The sequence below is a fragment of the Phyllostomus hastatus genome, unplaced genomic scaffold (assembly GCF_019186645.2).
Source record: "Phyllostomus hastatus isolate PE091 unplaced genomic scaffold, TTU_PhHast_1.1 phas_scaffold_1224, whole genome shotgun sequence".
Taxonomy (NCBI): Eukaryota; Metazoa; Chordata; class Mammalia; order Chiroptera; family Phyllostomidae; genus Phyllostomus; species Phyllostomus hastatus.
The window spans coordinates 1,198,080-1,212,652 of record NW_025334008.1 but is presented as its reverse complement, the minus strand read 5'-3'; the positions used below and the strand labels follow the sequence as shown (position 1 = coordinate 1,212,652).

At 57.8% G+C, this 14,573-nt stretch overlaps 2 protein-coding genes across 6 annotated transcripts; both read left to right on the top strand.

Annotated features, from left to right (window-relative positions):
- The first annotated feature begins 20 nt into the window (after positions 1 to 20).
- AKT1S1 (AKT1 substrate 1) lies at positions 21 to 8,100 on the top strand. 5 transcript variants are annotated; one of them, XM_045856179.1, is made up of 5 exons: positions 21 to 165; positions 3,669 to 4,054; positions 5,359 to 5,436; positions 5,525 to 5,694; positions 7,053 to 8,100. In XM_045856179.1, the coding sequence occupies exons 2-5, from the start codon at positions 3,676 to 3,678 to the stop codon at positions 7,194 to 7,196; spliced, it is 771 nt and encodes a 256-aa protein (XP_045712135.1). In that variant the 5' UTR covers positions 21 to 165; positions 3,669 to 3,675; the 3' UTR covers positions 7,197 to 8,100. The 5 variants fall into 5 exon arrangements, with proteins under 5 accessions (XP_045712135.1, XP_045712133.1, XP_045712137.1 ...); XM_045856177.1 differs by lacking the exon at positions 21 to 165 and adding an exon at positions 740 to 792; XM_045856181.1 differs by lacking the exon at positions 21 to 165 and adding an exon at positions 797 to 896.
- A 760-nt stretch (positions 8,101 to 8,860) lies between these two features.
- LOC123830190 (polynucleotide kinase 3'-phosphatase) lies at positions 8,861 to 14,521 on the top strand. The gene is made up of 17 exons (XM_045856175.1): positions 8,861 to 9,018; positions 9,273 to 9,432; positions 10,100 to 10,146; positions 10,486 to 10,782; positions 11,477 to 11,556; positions 11,638 to 11,695; positions 11,779 to 11,886; positions 12,243 to 12,314; positions 13,051 to 13,099; positions 13,199 to 13,269; positions 13,343 to 13,435; positions 13,516 to 13,612; positions 13,690 to 13,751; positions 13,878 to 13,987; positions 14,055 to 14,142; positions 14,215 to 14,276; positions 14,359 to 14,521. The coding sequence occupies exons 2-17, from the start codon at positions 9,291 to 9,293 to the stop codon at positions 14,474 to 14,476; spliced, it is 1,554 nt and encodes a 517-aa protein (XP_045712131.1). The 5' UTR covers positions 8,861 to 9,018; positions 9,273 to 9,290; the 3' UTR covers positions 14,477 to 14,521.
- Positions 14,522 to 14,573: the final 52 nt, after the last annotated feature.

Sequence of the window (14,573 nt, the reverse complement as noted above, 5' to 3'; positions counted from 1 at the left end):
TTTCTCCATATTGTAAACTGGCATCGAAGCCGAAGAGGTGCCATCTTGCTTGCGGGCACGGATAAAGACGGTCAGCTGAGATCATGTTAACGCGGGGCAGTCCCATCCCTCTCGGGGGCGCAACAGCGAGGTCCTGGAAAACAGAAACCGAGAAAAGGAAAGAAGGTGAGAGAAACTGTACATCACAACAGGCGCCGATGGGTTCGGGTTAACAGGATGAAGCCGTCAGTATCTCCGGGAACGAAACGGTCCCCCATGAATTCTTGAGTCGCCGTGGAGAGAAAGCCGTCTGAGCCGCCACGTTGAAGCTGGGCAGACTGAAGCTAGAAAGGCTACCTTGCTGGATCTTTGCCAGACTTGGTGCTGCACGGGGCTAGGCTGGAGAGCCCATATACATTACAGGCAAACGATGTCAGGCTGGTGGCCATGTCATTAAAGGGCACTGCTTTCCTCCACTTACGTGGAAATGTTTGATTATAAGTGAGGGACATCAGATCGGTTGCCTTAGTTGACTGTGGTCATGAATGTGTATGTGCAAGCCAACATATTTCTTGGGGTCAAATGGAAATGGTCGAGGCTCGTTTCCGAACACGCTGAAACTTTTCCTTTCTTTCGTATGGGTATCTAGCTTCCGCGGAAGCCCCTGCCGCCATCTTGGTCTCGGGCACCCAGTATTGGGGAGGTGGTCTATGCAGCTCGGGGGCGGGCTAAATGCGCGGAAGTGACGCACGGGGTCGCCATGTCTTTTGAGGGCGGCGACGGCGCCGGGCCGGCCATGCTGGCTACGGGCACGTGAGTGGAGGCGGCGTTGTGTACCACGGTGTGGGGAGGCTTTGGCGGTCCCCAGGACAGGGGCGCTGGGAGGATGAACAGCTCTCGGGAATGATGTAGGCTGAGTAGGTCGAGAGGCAGAGATTGTCCAGCGACCCTACGCTGAGCGCTGGAAAGGGGTCGCTGACGTGACCCGTCATCTCTGAGCTAATGGAAAGCCTAGACGGCCTTATCTTCCGGTCTTCAGACCCATTAGGATTTTTACTTTGACTGTGGACTACATCCCCGGGGTCAGGGGTTGCTCGGGGCAGGCGCCGGGGGTTCTTGGACGCCCCTCACCCGACTAAAGGCGGGACTTCCGGCTCTGCTCCCCACCTGGGCGGGATTTCCTGTTTTCCCTCTGGAGCAGTGGGTCTTCGCTGGTCCCCGGGTGTGCTTCGGCCGTCAGTGAGCGGTGGAGAGAGACCCCAGACTTTCACCCTTTTCCCGGACACGGGGTGCATCCTCGATTTCCTCTCACTTTCTAGCGGAGTTTGGGGTGGCATTTCCAGCTTGACAGGTGGTTAAAAGGGGAGCTTTCATTAGCATCCTTCATTCCTTTGGGAACTTTTTCTCTTTCCTCACCTCTTCCTGGAGTCAGTTTCTTCTCTTCACCGCCTGACCTTCTCCTAAGAGGCCAGTCGCCTTAGCTCCCCATGCTTGTCCCATGGGGGACAGTTGTCATTTTCTTTTCCTCTCTCTCTAATCTTAAACTGCCCCATTTGAGGGGAGGGGAGAAGTCCTCCATCCCTCAGCTCTTTGAAGAGGCAGGACTTCCTCCAGAAGCTGTAGGGGTGGGAGACTCCCCGAGTCTTGGTTTCTTTCCTTTTGGGTAACCGACTGCACACTCCCCAGAGAAGTCTGCTGCACCCTTCTCCTCTTTGTGCATGCTCTCTGAGGCGGGGGAGGGGGACACCCTCACTCACCCCCATTTCTTTCTTTGCAGCCCTGTGGTTATGCTAAGATCTGGACAGAGAGGGGTTTAATCCTGGTGTCCCAAGGCAGTAAGAGCCACAGTCCTAGCACTGCTAAGCTGTGTGACTTTAGAGCAGTCATTTCCCTGCCCTGGGTTTTAGTTTCCTCCTCCGTCATATGGGGATGACTCAAGGATTGGCAAAGAGCCCCTGAGCACCTCCCAGCCTGTTAGGTTCTGGAGTTGGGCAGACAGCAGTGGCGCCCCTCCATCTGCCCTTTCTAGCTGTGTGCCTCCAGCCAGTGCTTTAAGCTCTTTGAGCCTCACTTTCCCCACCTGGGCTAGGAGATGATAAATGTTTCCTCACAAAGTGGGTGGGGTGGCTTTCCCATATTCAGAACAGGCCCTGGCTGCAGCCGGCCAGATCAGGGGCCCAGCTCTCCTCTCCAGCAGTCTGACTCTGGTGCGGTACTGACTTCCCTGGGTATCTGTTGCGAGTGTAAAGGGGGGGTGACAACGGCTGCTCCCTCACACAACTGGTGAGAGGGCAGCATGAGAATGTGGATGACACTTGGGTCCCTGCCTGGCATGGGGCAGGTGCCCGATAAACGTTTCACGGGGTCCGTCAGGAAGGGTGTGGGTTGTGCTCTTACTGGGTGGGGCTTTGTGTTCCAGGAGCTCTGGTTGCCTCACTTTTGAGGCATGTCCTTGAAAAAAGCTTTGCAGGCAGAGTCCAGGCAGACGGCAACTTGCACACTGTTGTGTTTCTTTTTATTTTATTAGGGTTTTTTTTTTCCAACCTCATGTGAGGACATTTTTTTCATTGCTTTTGGAGAGAGGAAGGAAGAGGGAGAGAGAAACATTGATTGGTTGCCTCCATATGTGCTCTGGGGATCGAACCTGCAACCCCTGGATTTATGGGATGACGCTCCAACCAACTGAGCCACACCAGCCAGGGCCTGCACACCATTTTCTGATCAGCCCTGTTCTCAGGTCTGCCATGTGCTGGGCAAGGCTGCTGGTGGCCCAGAGGGGAACCTGACATGGCCCCCTCAGGGGCTCCCACACTGGCTGGGGAGATGGGCGTTGATCCAGACTACTCAGAGAGAGATGTCCTGGAGTGGGGGTCACACAGATGTTGGGGGATCCTACGGGGCCAGGTGGGGTGGGTGACCTGATTTAGAGGTGAGGGAAAGAGTAAGTAAATGGAGGAAGTGGGGGGAAGCATTTTGACCAAAGACCTCAGGCCCCAGATGTCTGGAAGTGGCTGTAACCTTGTCCTGGGGTGCTGGGGGGGCAGGCTGGGCTCCAGATGTGGAAGAACCGCTGCAGGGCTGCGTGCTGCCTGGCTGGGAGCCCGGCAGAGGCCGTGGTGAGAGCAGAGCATCCCTGTCCAATAGAGATGTAATACAAGCCATGCCTCTAACGTCAAATTCCCCAGAGGCCACGCTGAAAAAAAGTAAAAAAACAGAGGAAGTTTATCTTCACTATATATTTTATTTAGCTGATACATCTAAAACATCATCATTTCGGTGTGTAGTCACCGTCAGATTGCTCATGAGATACTTTGCATCCCAGTATTTGTGTGCTAAGTCTTCAGAACACCGTGGGGTTTTCACACCATGCACAGCACCTCCCACTTTGGACCCGCCACATCTCAAGTGTTCCTTCCTCACCTGTGGCTAGTGGCTCCCAAGGACAGGGCCAAGAGGAGAGATGGGGGCTCTGGGGAAAGGGCAGGGCAGGAGGGATGGAGGTGAGGGGTTGAAGTCTGAATGGGGAGGAGTTCTTGGGGAATGGCAGGTTTGGGGGACAAGGCTGAGAGCTGGGGCAGGTGGGTGGGAGGGATGGGAGTGGTGTCCAGGAACAGATGGATACAGGGGCCTGGGTGAGGACAGCACCATCCGCCCAGCCTCACCCCACTTTGTCCTGCTTTACCCCACAGGGTACGGATGGATTCGGGGCGCCCCGAGGAGCTGTGGGAGGCTGTGGTGGGGGCCGCCGAGCGCTTCCGGACCCGGACGGGCACGGAGCTAGTGCTGCTGACCGCCGCGCCACCCCCGCCGCCCCGCCCGGGCCCTTGCGCCTATGCAGCCCACGGCCGTGGGGCTCTGGCCGAGGCCGCCCGCCACTGCCTCCAGGACATCGCCCTGGCCCACAGGGCTGCCACCACTTTCCGGCCCCCTGGGCCCCCACCAGCACCCCAGCCACCGAGCCCTGTAGGGAGCCCGCCCCAGCCCACCCTGCCCAGGGAGGAGGACAAGGAGGACGAAGATGAGCCGACAGACACGGAGACCTCTGGGGAGCGGCTGGGCGTCAGTGATAACGGAGGTGAGAGGGCAGGGGCAGCGCTCTGTCGGGCCGGTTGCCTCCGAGGTCGGCTCTCCTAGAGGCCCGGCACTTGCTTGTCTCTCAGGTTTCATGAAGGCTAGAGTCCCAAAGAGCCTGGGCGCCAGGCCGGCCTGCCTGTGACTCACCGTGTGACCACGAGCGAGTCTTTTCCCTGTCTGAGCCTCAGTCTCCTTACACGATGTCCTGGGTCCAGCGCATGCTGGACGGTGCTGGGCGTAGACCAAGAGCCAACCCAGGGGACTCCCCGTTTAGCCAAAGAACTGGAGGCCTGCTGTGAGGCAGCACCTGTGGGGGCTGTGGGCTTGGGAGGGGGCCTGCTGAGCTGGGACGATGAACAGAATGGGCTTTATTTCCAAATCTGGGGGCCTAATGCCTGTGAGAATGAAGATAGCAGTTAAAAGGCTAGTGGGGATGCAAGCAACAGCCAGGAAGGCCAGGGCAGGGAGCGACGGGCAGTTTCTCAGGGGAATCCAGAGGTTGGATGCCTCCCAGAGAGTGGGCTAATGTTAGGGCTTTTGAGAATGAGTGGGATTTGCAGGGGGCTCAGTGAATACGAATTCCCTGTTTGTTGTTGTTACTACCAGCAGCTGGCTTCCTCCCTGTTGCTGGGGAACCCTGCATAGGGTTAAGGGTATAAATGCTGGAGCCAATGGCCTGGGTTCAAATCCCCATTACGCCAAATGTTAACTATGGGACTTCAGGCATGTGGCTTAACCTCTTTGTGCCTTCGGGTTCCTGTTTGTCAAATGGATCGTAATCTCATATTTCTCTTTTAAAATATTTTATTTTTAGAGAGAGGGGACAGGAGGGAGGGAGAGAAACAATAATGTGAGCGAGAAATACCCATTGGTTTCCTCTTTTATGTGCCCCGTCCTGGGGAACTTGCAACCCTGGCTGTGCGCCCTGGTGGGGAATCAAACCTGTGATCTCTTCCTTGGTGGGACTGTGCACAACCAGCTGAGCCACACCAGCTGGAGCAATAATCTCCTGTTTCCTTCTACCTGTATTTTGAGTCAGCTCATCCCAGACAGCCCTTACAGATTTCCTGCCAAGCCAGTTGCTTGACCTGGGGGTGTAACAGACAGAGACTAGATTTGTTTCTGCTGATGACCAAGCAGATAACCAGGGAAAGGGTGTTTGAGGCAGAGGGAATAATGCTTCCGGAAACCCTGAGAGTCCAAGGGCCTGGCCAATGCAGGGAGCAGGGAGGCAGTAGCTGGAGGCCAGAGCGCACGGCAGGTGGGAGTGGCCTGACCAGTCTGGGCCTCTGACGTCACACACAGGGCTCTTTGTGATGGATGAGGACGCCACGCTCCAGAACCTGCCTCCGTTCTGCGAGTCAGACCCTGAGAGCACGGACGGTGAGTGTCCCAGGCTATCCCGGGCTTGGGATGAGGGGTGGCTGGGATGTAGGTATAGGGACAGAGGCTGAAGTCCACTCTTTCCCAGATGGCAGCCTGAGCGAGGAGACCCCCACTGGCCCTACGGCATTCTCAGTGCCCCCGGCCTCAGCCCTGCCCACCCAGCAGTACGCCAAGTCCCTGCCTGTGTCTGTGCCCATCTGGCCCTTCAAGGAGAAGAGGACAGAAGCACGGTCATCAGATGAGGAGAATGGGCCGGTGAGTGGCAAATGGGAGGGGTGAGCAGGGTGGTGGGAATGGCCCAAAGCCACCTCCTCCAGGAAGCCCTCAGATGTGGATGCCACGTTGCATAGGATTAATCCTACCTCACTCCTCCTACCTCAAAGAACCAGGCAGGTTCTTGGGTGGGAGCCATGCAGTGTTAACTGTTGCAGCCTTACAAAGTGTCCCAGTGTCTTGGAGAGAAAACCTTTTCATTTCCAGGAACAGCTCTGTTTATAGAATGCATACTGCTGGCAAGGCACAAGGACTTTGGTATCCCCTTTAGATGGGAAAACTGAGGCTCAGAGGGGTCCAATCTCCTTCCACCGCCGTACCCCAAGTGTTCCAGGCCCCACCCGGATTCTGTCTGCCCCCACCTTGTCCTCTGTTCCTCCCGTATGGTCCTGCATGTGCTGTTCCTGGGCTGGCCTGGGTGAAGTAGAGGGGAAACTGAGGCACTGAGAACACATAGGATTTCCCCAGTACCTCAGCCTGTAGGGGGCAGAGCGGGGAAAGGAGCTATGGGCCCCGAGGAAGGAGGCCTCGGGTCCCCTGGTCCGCCCCCCGGGGCCTCCACACCCTCATTTGCGCACTGGCGGGATCCGGCAGCTGCTGCTGTCTGTTGGCCGCTGGCGGAAACGCAGTTAGTGAGCAGCTTTCGAGTCCTGAGATCTGAGCCCTGGGCTGGTCTCTGACCGGGTTCAGGTCCAGCTTCTGTTGGTGGCCTTCCATCCTGCTGGGGACCAGGCCCAGTTCCCTCAAAGTGACAGAGGGACTATAAGAGAGGTAGCACTAGGTGCTGGAGGCCGAAGTGGAGAGGGATCTTTTCTAAACAGCACTAGCGACGTGCTAGTCCACTGTGTCAGAGCAGCCTCTGTGTTGATTTTCTCAGACCCCACTACTGCCCCAATTTTCAGACAGGGAGACCAAAGTCTTTGACAGAGGTGAAAGCCCTGGGGATAGCTAGTGGGTGGCAGAGGTTTTGTTGGTATGTGATTGAATTCAGACCCGAGTCCTTAGATGTGAGACCCCCTTGGTGCACACAGCCTGCCGGCCAGCACAGAAATACCTTTCACAGTGTGAGGAGGAGCTGGAACGCGGTGGTCCAGGCCAAGATGGGGAGGAGAAGGGCAGGAAGGCTTCTTGGAGGAGGTGGTGTTTGAGCTGGGTAGGAAGGTTCCATACTGAGCAAGACAGGGTGAAGGGCCTTCTGGCCATGGGTAAAAGTGCTGGGAGGGGCCCTGGAGCCCAGGGTGCTGTGGCTGATCGCTGGGGAGGGGGTGGGGATGCAGGGTAAGGGGTTACTGTGGGCTCCACTGCGGGCAGTGACGCGGTCTGCGTCGCTGCCCCTGCAGCCCTCTTCCCCGGACCTGGACCGCATCGCGGCTAGCATGCGCGCTCTGGTGCTGCGGGAGGCTGAGGACACCCAGGTCTTCGGGGACCTGCCACGACCGCGACTCAACACCAGCGACTTCCAGAAGCTGAAAAGGAAATACTGAGGTGCAGGGAGAGAGTCTCCCAGCCAGGCCCGCCCGGCATCCGCCCCGGTCTACACTACACCCCTGCCCCGCCCCCAGGGACCGCCAATCGGAGTCAGATCTGGGACCGGCCTCCAGGGTTTCCCCCCACCCCACCCCCGGACCCCGCCCCTTCTCTGTCAAGGAGGGGGACCTATCCAGTTTCCCGATAGGGTCTGTAGCCTCTTTTCTGCCTAGCGACAGACTCTTTCTATTAAGGGACTGGCTCTCTCCAAACGGCGTGGCTAGTTTTAAGCACTAACTGCGGCGACTCGCATCGTTTTCTGCCTAGTGACAAGGGCTTTGCTCCCATGGCATTGGCTCCATCCCTGGAAGAGCACAACCAAGCCCCAGGGTTGGTTGCGGCTCTCCACTGGTAAATGGGTGGCTTCCTTTGATTGGTTCGAACCCTGAAGGTCTTGACCAATCTCTTAAGAGTCACCATCGCCCTGCCTGAATTCTCCTACCTGATTGGATCCAGCCTTCCGGGGGTGTGGCCAAGCCCCCCTCCTGTGCCCAGGATTGGCCTGTGGCCTTAGATTTACGTTCCGTACACTACTGGGGCTGATGTCGATTTTACTAAATCGTGACAACTGTTCTCTTTGGCCCCCTCCTCAGGGATGGCCCGATCCTGCCCCTGTGTCTACACACTCACTGGTTCCATCCCATAACAGCCTGCCAATCGAAGCCCGTCCTTGTATACAAGACATTACCATCTCCCACCCCTCTCTCCTCCCCCACAGGTGCCTTAAAGGGCCCTCGTCCACCCAAGGTGGGGGGCAGGGACCATCACTCTCCGGCCCTGATGTTGGGGGGAGAGTGGAGGGTGGGGATCGTGAGTTGGGAGGGGCGCTGTGAGATTAAAGATTTTACCTCTGTCAAATGAGTACGAGCTGTGTTGTGGATGTTCGTTCAAACTTTCTGAAGCCGAATGAGCAGCATCTCGTTGGTTCTCACTGTAAAGCTGAGTGGGAATTATTGTTGCCCTTTTACAGATAAGAAGGTGGACATTCATGTTTTGGGAATCCTTTTGACCATAGAGCCCTAGTCTTTCGGGCAGGTGGTGGGCGAGTGTTGAAATGAGAATTGGTCTCCTGAGTCTACATTGTCCCCAGCAAAACCTGGAACCGCCAACTATGGTCGGAGTTTTTTGTCATAAGACAGTTGGAGGTTAGAGCGCGAGTGGCGCCTGGTCCGAAGGGAGGGCTGGGTCAGATAAGCGGGGACTCTCCGTCTCTCATCGGATAACCCCCGCAGGCACGCTATCAACAGGTGAGACTTAAACGGGGAAAGCTACCACCCACTTTCATGTATTATTTACATATGGTAACTGCTTTAATCTTCCTAGTAACTTCACAAAGTGGAAACGATTACCCCCACTTTATAGATGAGAAAATTGCAGCATGGAAGGGTAGGTATGCTGCCAGGGGCAGGTGTTTCTTCCACTGCCAATGATCATTCAATTGGAAAGAAAACTTCCCGCTGTAACTAAGTATCTCCCCAGCAAAGGGAATGAAAATTTAGACTTGTGAGAGAATCTGCAGCAGAGGACCCTTGCCCCCACTGGCCTAAGCCTCATACTGCAGCAAGAGAGATGAAGGTCAGAGCTGCGGTGGGACCACAAAGGCCCGAGGTGTGGGAGGGGCGGGGCCTCGGTCGTGGGAGGAGCTATGGGGCCCCGCCTCCTCGCGGAGGAAGAGTCATTTCCGTCCGCCGAAAAAGTGAAAGCCGCGAGTGGAGCCGGGGGCTGAGAGCCTTTGACAGGACCTCCTTGGTCAGAACTGGGGAGTGAGCTAGACCACGGGTGAGCGTTGGGCCGAGGCGGAAGCGCGAGGCCCTCGGCCTTTGCCCTGGGACGTAGGGGTCCCGGCTCCCCGAAGACCGAGCCGGAAGTCCTGACCGGGGAAAAGGCCAAGCCCTAGGCTGACGAGTGGGTGGGATTACCCAAGCCTGTAGCGGATGGAGGGAATTCCTGGTGAGGGGACGGGAGGAGGCGGGACTTCCTTTAGACACTGAAGGCGACCTGTCATTCAAACCTATCTACCTACTTGCCCTTAGGCTCACAGGTTGGCCAAGATGGAAACTAGGGGCGGCCTGTGGCTGGAGAGTCCCCCTGGGGGAGCACCCCCCATCTTCCTGCCCACGGACGGTCAAGCCCTGGTCCTGGGCCGCGGTCCCCTGACCCGGGTTACCGACCGGAAGTGCTCCAGAAACCAAGGTAGGCAGGGGCGGGGCCTGAATCGGAGGGGTGTGGCCTGCTTCCTTAGCGAGAACGCTCGTTGGGAAAGATAGTCAATTAATCAAAGGACATGCTTGGCCGCCAGGCGAAATTGTGTGGTACAGCCGATCCTAAAGTTGTCAGGTGCCCTCTGGGGTGCACAAGAAGAGAAAGGCTGTGTCTGACCCGGAACAAGCAGACCCCTGGCGGTGCGGAAGTTACCGAGCCTATCCCGAGACAGTCGTCATTGGGCAGAGAAGGAGGCTCACAGGCCACCGTAAACAGTTGGGTCAGGCTACGACCCTTGTCAAGGAGAGAGCTGATCCTAGGGAGAAATGTACGAAACAGCGATGAGTGTTGTGAAGCAGGGATGAGTGGTAACGGGCCAAGCCCCTGACCTGCATCTGGCCACACTCCTCGCCAATTCTATACAGAAAAATTCCCACCCTGTCCCTAGGCGAACAGCAGTGTCACAGGCAATGCTAAGGCCTTTGCCAGGCTGCTGCTTGTCAAGGAGTGAGCCAATCCTTTTTAGACATGAACTGCCTCCTCCTCCTGAATGGGTGCTGTAGCGCCATCTTGTGACCTGACGCTGGCCATGTTCTCCGGGAATGAGGGAAGCTATCACCCGGGATGCATGTCCTGACTCCACCCTCTCAACCCTCAGTGGAGCTGGTCGCGGACCCTGAGACTCGGACGGTGGCTGTGAAACAGGTACCAGTTCCTCAGGAAGGCCTGGAGGTGGGGTCGGGGAGGAATCCCAATCCATCAGGTTCATGGGAACATCCGGCTGGGAGGGAAACAGGTGTTGGCCAGTAAAGACACCTCGAAGTGTTGCCTGCTTCGATGCAGTATCCATCACATTTAAACGGCAGAAGACCGAACACCTGTAACTTTCCCGAAGCCCTGATTGGTGGTACACAGTGAAGAGGCAGGGCTTAGGGGTCTGGTTGGCAGGTGGGGAAAGGCAAGTCCTATCTGAGTTGATTGATTGGAGGTTGGGTGGTGGTTGGGGGGTGGAGCTGGTCTCAGCTCTTCTCCATTTCTCTGCAGCTGGGAGTTAACCCCTCAACTGCCGGGACCCAGGAAATGAAGCCTGGGTCTGAGGGTTCTCTGGCAGTGGGAGACACGCTGTATTTGGTCAACGGTCTCTACCCGCTGACCCTGCGCTGGCAAGAGAACCCCTCGCCAGAATCCCAGCCAGGCACCCCGCCCGGTACTCCTCCGGTGGGCCCAAACGAGGATGATGTTGAACAACAGAAGAAGCGGATGCGGAAGTCATCTCCTGGCTGGGAGGGTCTTCAGAAGCTGCTAGTGTTCACCGCACCTGGGGTGAAGCCCCAGGGCAAGGTGAGGGCCAAGTTGGGGACTGAAGGGGCCACCACAGACTGGGAACGCAACCCCGTTTGCTGTGTGCCTCTGGGTAGGTCACTTAACCTCCATTACCCTCCACTTTTCTGAGGAATGGACTTGATGATAAATTTGGGGATTGCTGTGAGCATTGGGAGAATGAAGCCATGTATGTCAGCTCCTGCCTGACCCCTAACTACCCTGTAACCATAGCAACAGTTGGGCTCATTCCAGCAGCTGTTATGATGGTGTTCCTTAGGCCCCGAGGGACTCGAGTTCAAATGCTGTCACACACTCTCTCTGACCCGTTCTCTCACCGGTAAAGTGGGGGATCCAAGAAAGCCAGATGGCACAGCCCGATGTGCAGTTAGCTCCCAGACAAAACCTGGCTCCTGCCTTATTTGCACCATTACTGGCCCTTCCAGGTGGAGGTCAGGGTGGGTAAGGTGTGAACCTTATTGTAAAGATTGGAATACTGAGAGGTGTGGGGGAAAGAGGAGACAGGAAAGGGAAGATTTCAGGCTCTGCACTCAGGCATTGGGGATGCGTCTTCGCCGTGCCTGGCCTAACGAGACGTGTGGGCTCCCTGACTCACTTTCCCCATCTGTAGGGAACTGTGGTCACAGGGCTGACATGTACCAGTCTGAGTGAGGGGATCAGAGGTATCATGCTCTTCTTTTCTTGGTGATGCCAGGTGGCCGGCTTTGATCTGGATGGGACCCTCATCACCACACGCTCTGGGAAGGTCTTTCCCACCGGCCCCAGTGACTGGAGGTGATGAGAGGCCAGAGAAGGGGGTGAGTGTGGCTCCTGCCAGGCCCCTGGTCACCTTGACCCCTTCCTGCCCCCCTGCAGGATCTTGTACCAAGAGATCCCACGTAAGCTCCGGGAGCTGGAGGCGGAGGGCTACAAGGTGTGTGCGTCCGTGGGCCCAGGCTGTGGGGAGGGCCGGGGCACGGGGAAGCGGGTGCTGGGTGACACCTGTCTGCTCCCCAGCTGGTGATCTTCACAAACCAGATGGGCATTGGGCGTGGCAAGCTGTCAGCAGAGGAGTTCAAGGCCAAGGTGGAGGCTGTGGTGAAAAAGCTGGGAGTCCCCTTTCAGGTACCAGCTGCCAGAGAAGCTGAAGAGGGGTGACGGGGGACAGAGACCCAGAAAGAGGGACAGGGACCCTGGAGAGTAGGGGGATCAGGGCGGGGGGTGGTGGCCGAGTTCTAGAGACCCTGAGGGAGGGAGGGGACAGAGTCCTGGAGGGGTGGAGTTCCAGAGAGAACAGAACAAAGAGAGGGAGACAGAGACCCAGAGAGGGAGTGGGTCCTACGTGTGGTTATTGGGACAGAAACCCATTGTAAGTGGCCCTGGGACCTCTCCTCTGATTGGTTAGGGATGGTGAAATGTCCTTGGGTCCTGTGTGTCCTCAAAGGGCTTTAGGGGCTCAAGGAGTGGTATCTGACCCACAGGTGCTGGTTGCCACGCATGCAGGCTTGTACCGGAAGCCGGTGGCCGGCATGTGGGACTACCTGCAAGAACAGGTGAGCCACAGCCCACTGGCTGTTCTCCCCCTACTGCAGGCACACAGCCTCCTCGCTGCTCCCCGGACTCCCTCGTCCCTCCTCCCGTTGTCCTCACCTTCTTGCCCCTCAGTGCTCATGGCCTTGTGTTGGTGTGTGAGGCCAGTGAACTTCAACTGAAAACCAGGGTGGTAGAGATCAGTCGCTGGCTCATTGTTCCTCCGAGGTCCCACAGCGTGGCCCAGAGCCCACGCACCGAGGAGGGCACAGACTGTAAAACAGCAGGTAGCCATGAGGCCGGACCAGCCGGAGTGGAGGTCTGTCTTAGGTGCCACCGGAGTCAAAAGCTAAAGGTGGTGAGGGAGAAAGCCAGGTGGATGTCTAGGCTCCTGAAGAACCTTCCAGACCAGAGTCACAGCAGGTGCAAAGTGTGTTTAGGGACCGTCAGTGAGGAGGACTTTGTGGCCAAAGGGGACTAGAGGCCAGGTCAGAGCAAACAGGCAGAAGATAGTGTGAGGCCACCTGGGGGAAGGTTGTCAGCAGAAGTGAGGGCCGGCGCCCTCTGGTGGCTGAGAGAGGAACAGATGGCGCGTCGGTCTGTGGGACACGGCTGCAGGCGAGAAGCCGGGCTGCCTGACGGGATGTGGGGCAGGAGTGGTTCAAATTCAGACCCACTGCTTAGTGGGGCCCGTTACTGCTCTAGAGGGGCAGGTGTGGGAGTCTGCTCCTTATAGCCTCATCTCCCGTCCCTCCCCAGGCCAACGAGAATGTGCCCATTTCCATTGGGGACAGCATCTTCGTGGGAGGTAAGGGCGGGGGGGGGGAGTATGTGGCTCCTTGGGGCTGATGGCCGGGCGGGGGACTCGGGTTCCTGAGGCTGCAGGGGTGTCCTGTGTGCATCCCAGATGCTGCTGGCCGCCCCGCCAACTGGGCTCCCGGGAGGAAAAAGAAAGACTTCTCCTGTGCGGACCGCCTGGTAAGCCCCACCCACACCTGCTCTGGAGCCCAGCCCAGCCTGCCCCCTGCCTGACCTCTGCCCTCACCCCCAGTTTGCCCTCAACCTGGGCCTGCCCTTTGCCACTCCGGAGGAGTTCTTCCTGAAGTGGCCGGTGGCCAGCTTCGAGCTCCCAGCCTTTGACCCGGTAAGCCCCACAGGAGTAGAGGGGTAGTGCCCCGGCAGTGGAATCAGGAAAGGATTCACTCCTCACATCTGTCCCCCCAGAGGACAATGTCATCCTCAGGACCACTGTGGCTGCCTGAGTCCAGTTCCCTCTTGAGCCCTGACCCTGAGGTGGTTGTCGCCGTGGGATTCCCTGGGGGTGAGACACCTCAACCCCCGACCCCTAGGAACTCCAGCCCTCTTGGGGCACCCACTGACACTGTCCCCCTCTCCCAGCTGGGAAGTCCACGTTCCTCCAGAAGCACCTTGTATCTGCTGGATACGTGCACGTGAACAGGGTAGGTCCAGTCCCATCACTGCTCATCATCTCCTGGTGGGATCTGTTCCCTTTGCACCTCTACTCTTTAAGGGTAACGCCCCTGGGCCCCCCTGCCCACTCGTGACCTCCTCCCTACATGCCCCAGGACACGCTGGGCTCGTGGCAGCGCTGTGTGAGCACCTGTGAGGCGGCTCTCAAGCAACGGAAGCGGGTGGTGATTGACAACACCAACCCAGACGTCCAGAGCAGAGCCAGGTACCCAGGGGCCCTTGGAGGCACCTATGGGGCAGATCCAGGCCCCTTACCAGCCCTGCCCCCACAGATACATCCAGTGTGCCCGAGATGCCGGCGTTCCCTGCCGCTGCTTCCTCTTCAGTGCCACCCTGGAGCAGGCACGCCACAATAACCGGGTGAGCACCCGTGACCCCCACCCTCTACAAGTCCAGCACCCCCAAGCTGACCTCTGACCTCTGACCCTGCAGTTCCGGGAGATGACGGATTCCTCTCACGCCCCCGTGTCTGACGTGGTCATGTTCGGCTACAGGTAGGCAGTGCCAGGACAGGCTCTGCTGGGGTGCCCGGGGCTCCGCTGGGCCTCAGCTCCCCTCACTGCCCTCTGCCCCCAGGAAGCAGTTTGAGGCCCCGACGCTGGCAGAAGGCTTCTCTGAGATCCTGGAGATCCCGTTCCGGCTGCACGTGGAGCCACAGCTGGAGCGGCTCTACTGCCAGTTCTCTGAGGGCTGAGCCACCACCCACCCCTGCCCCCCAATAAATGCTGTTTTTCTTTAAGCTTGGCAGGCATTTTGCTGGGACGAAGGGTGGGCCACCCAGCCACAGGCAG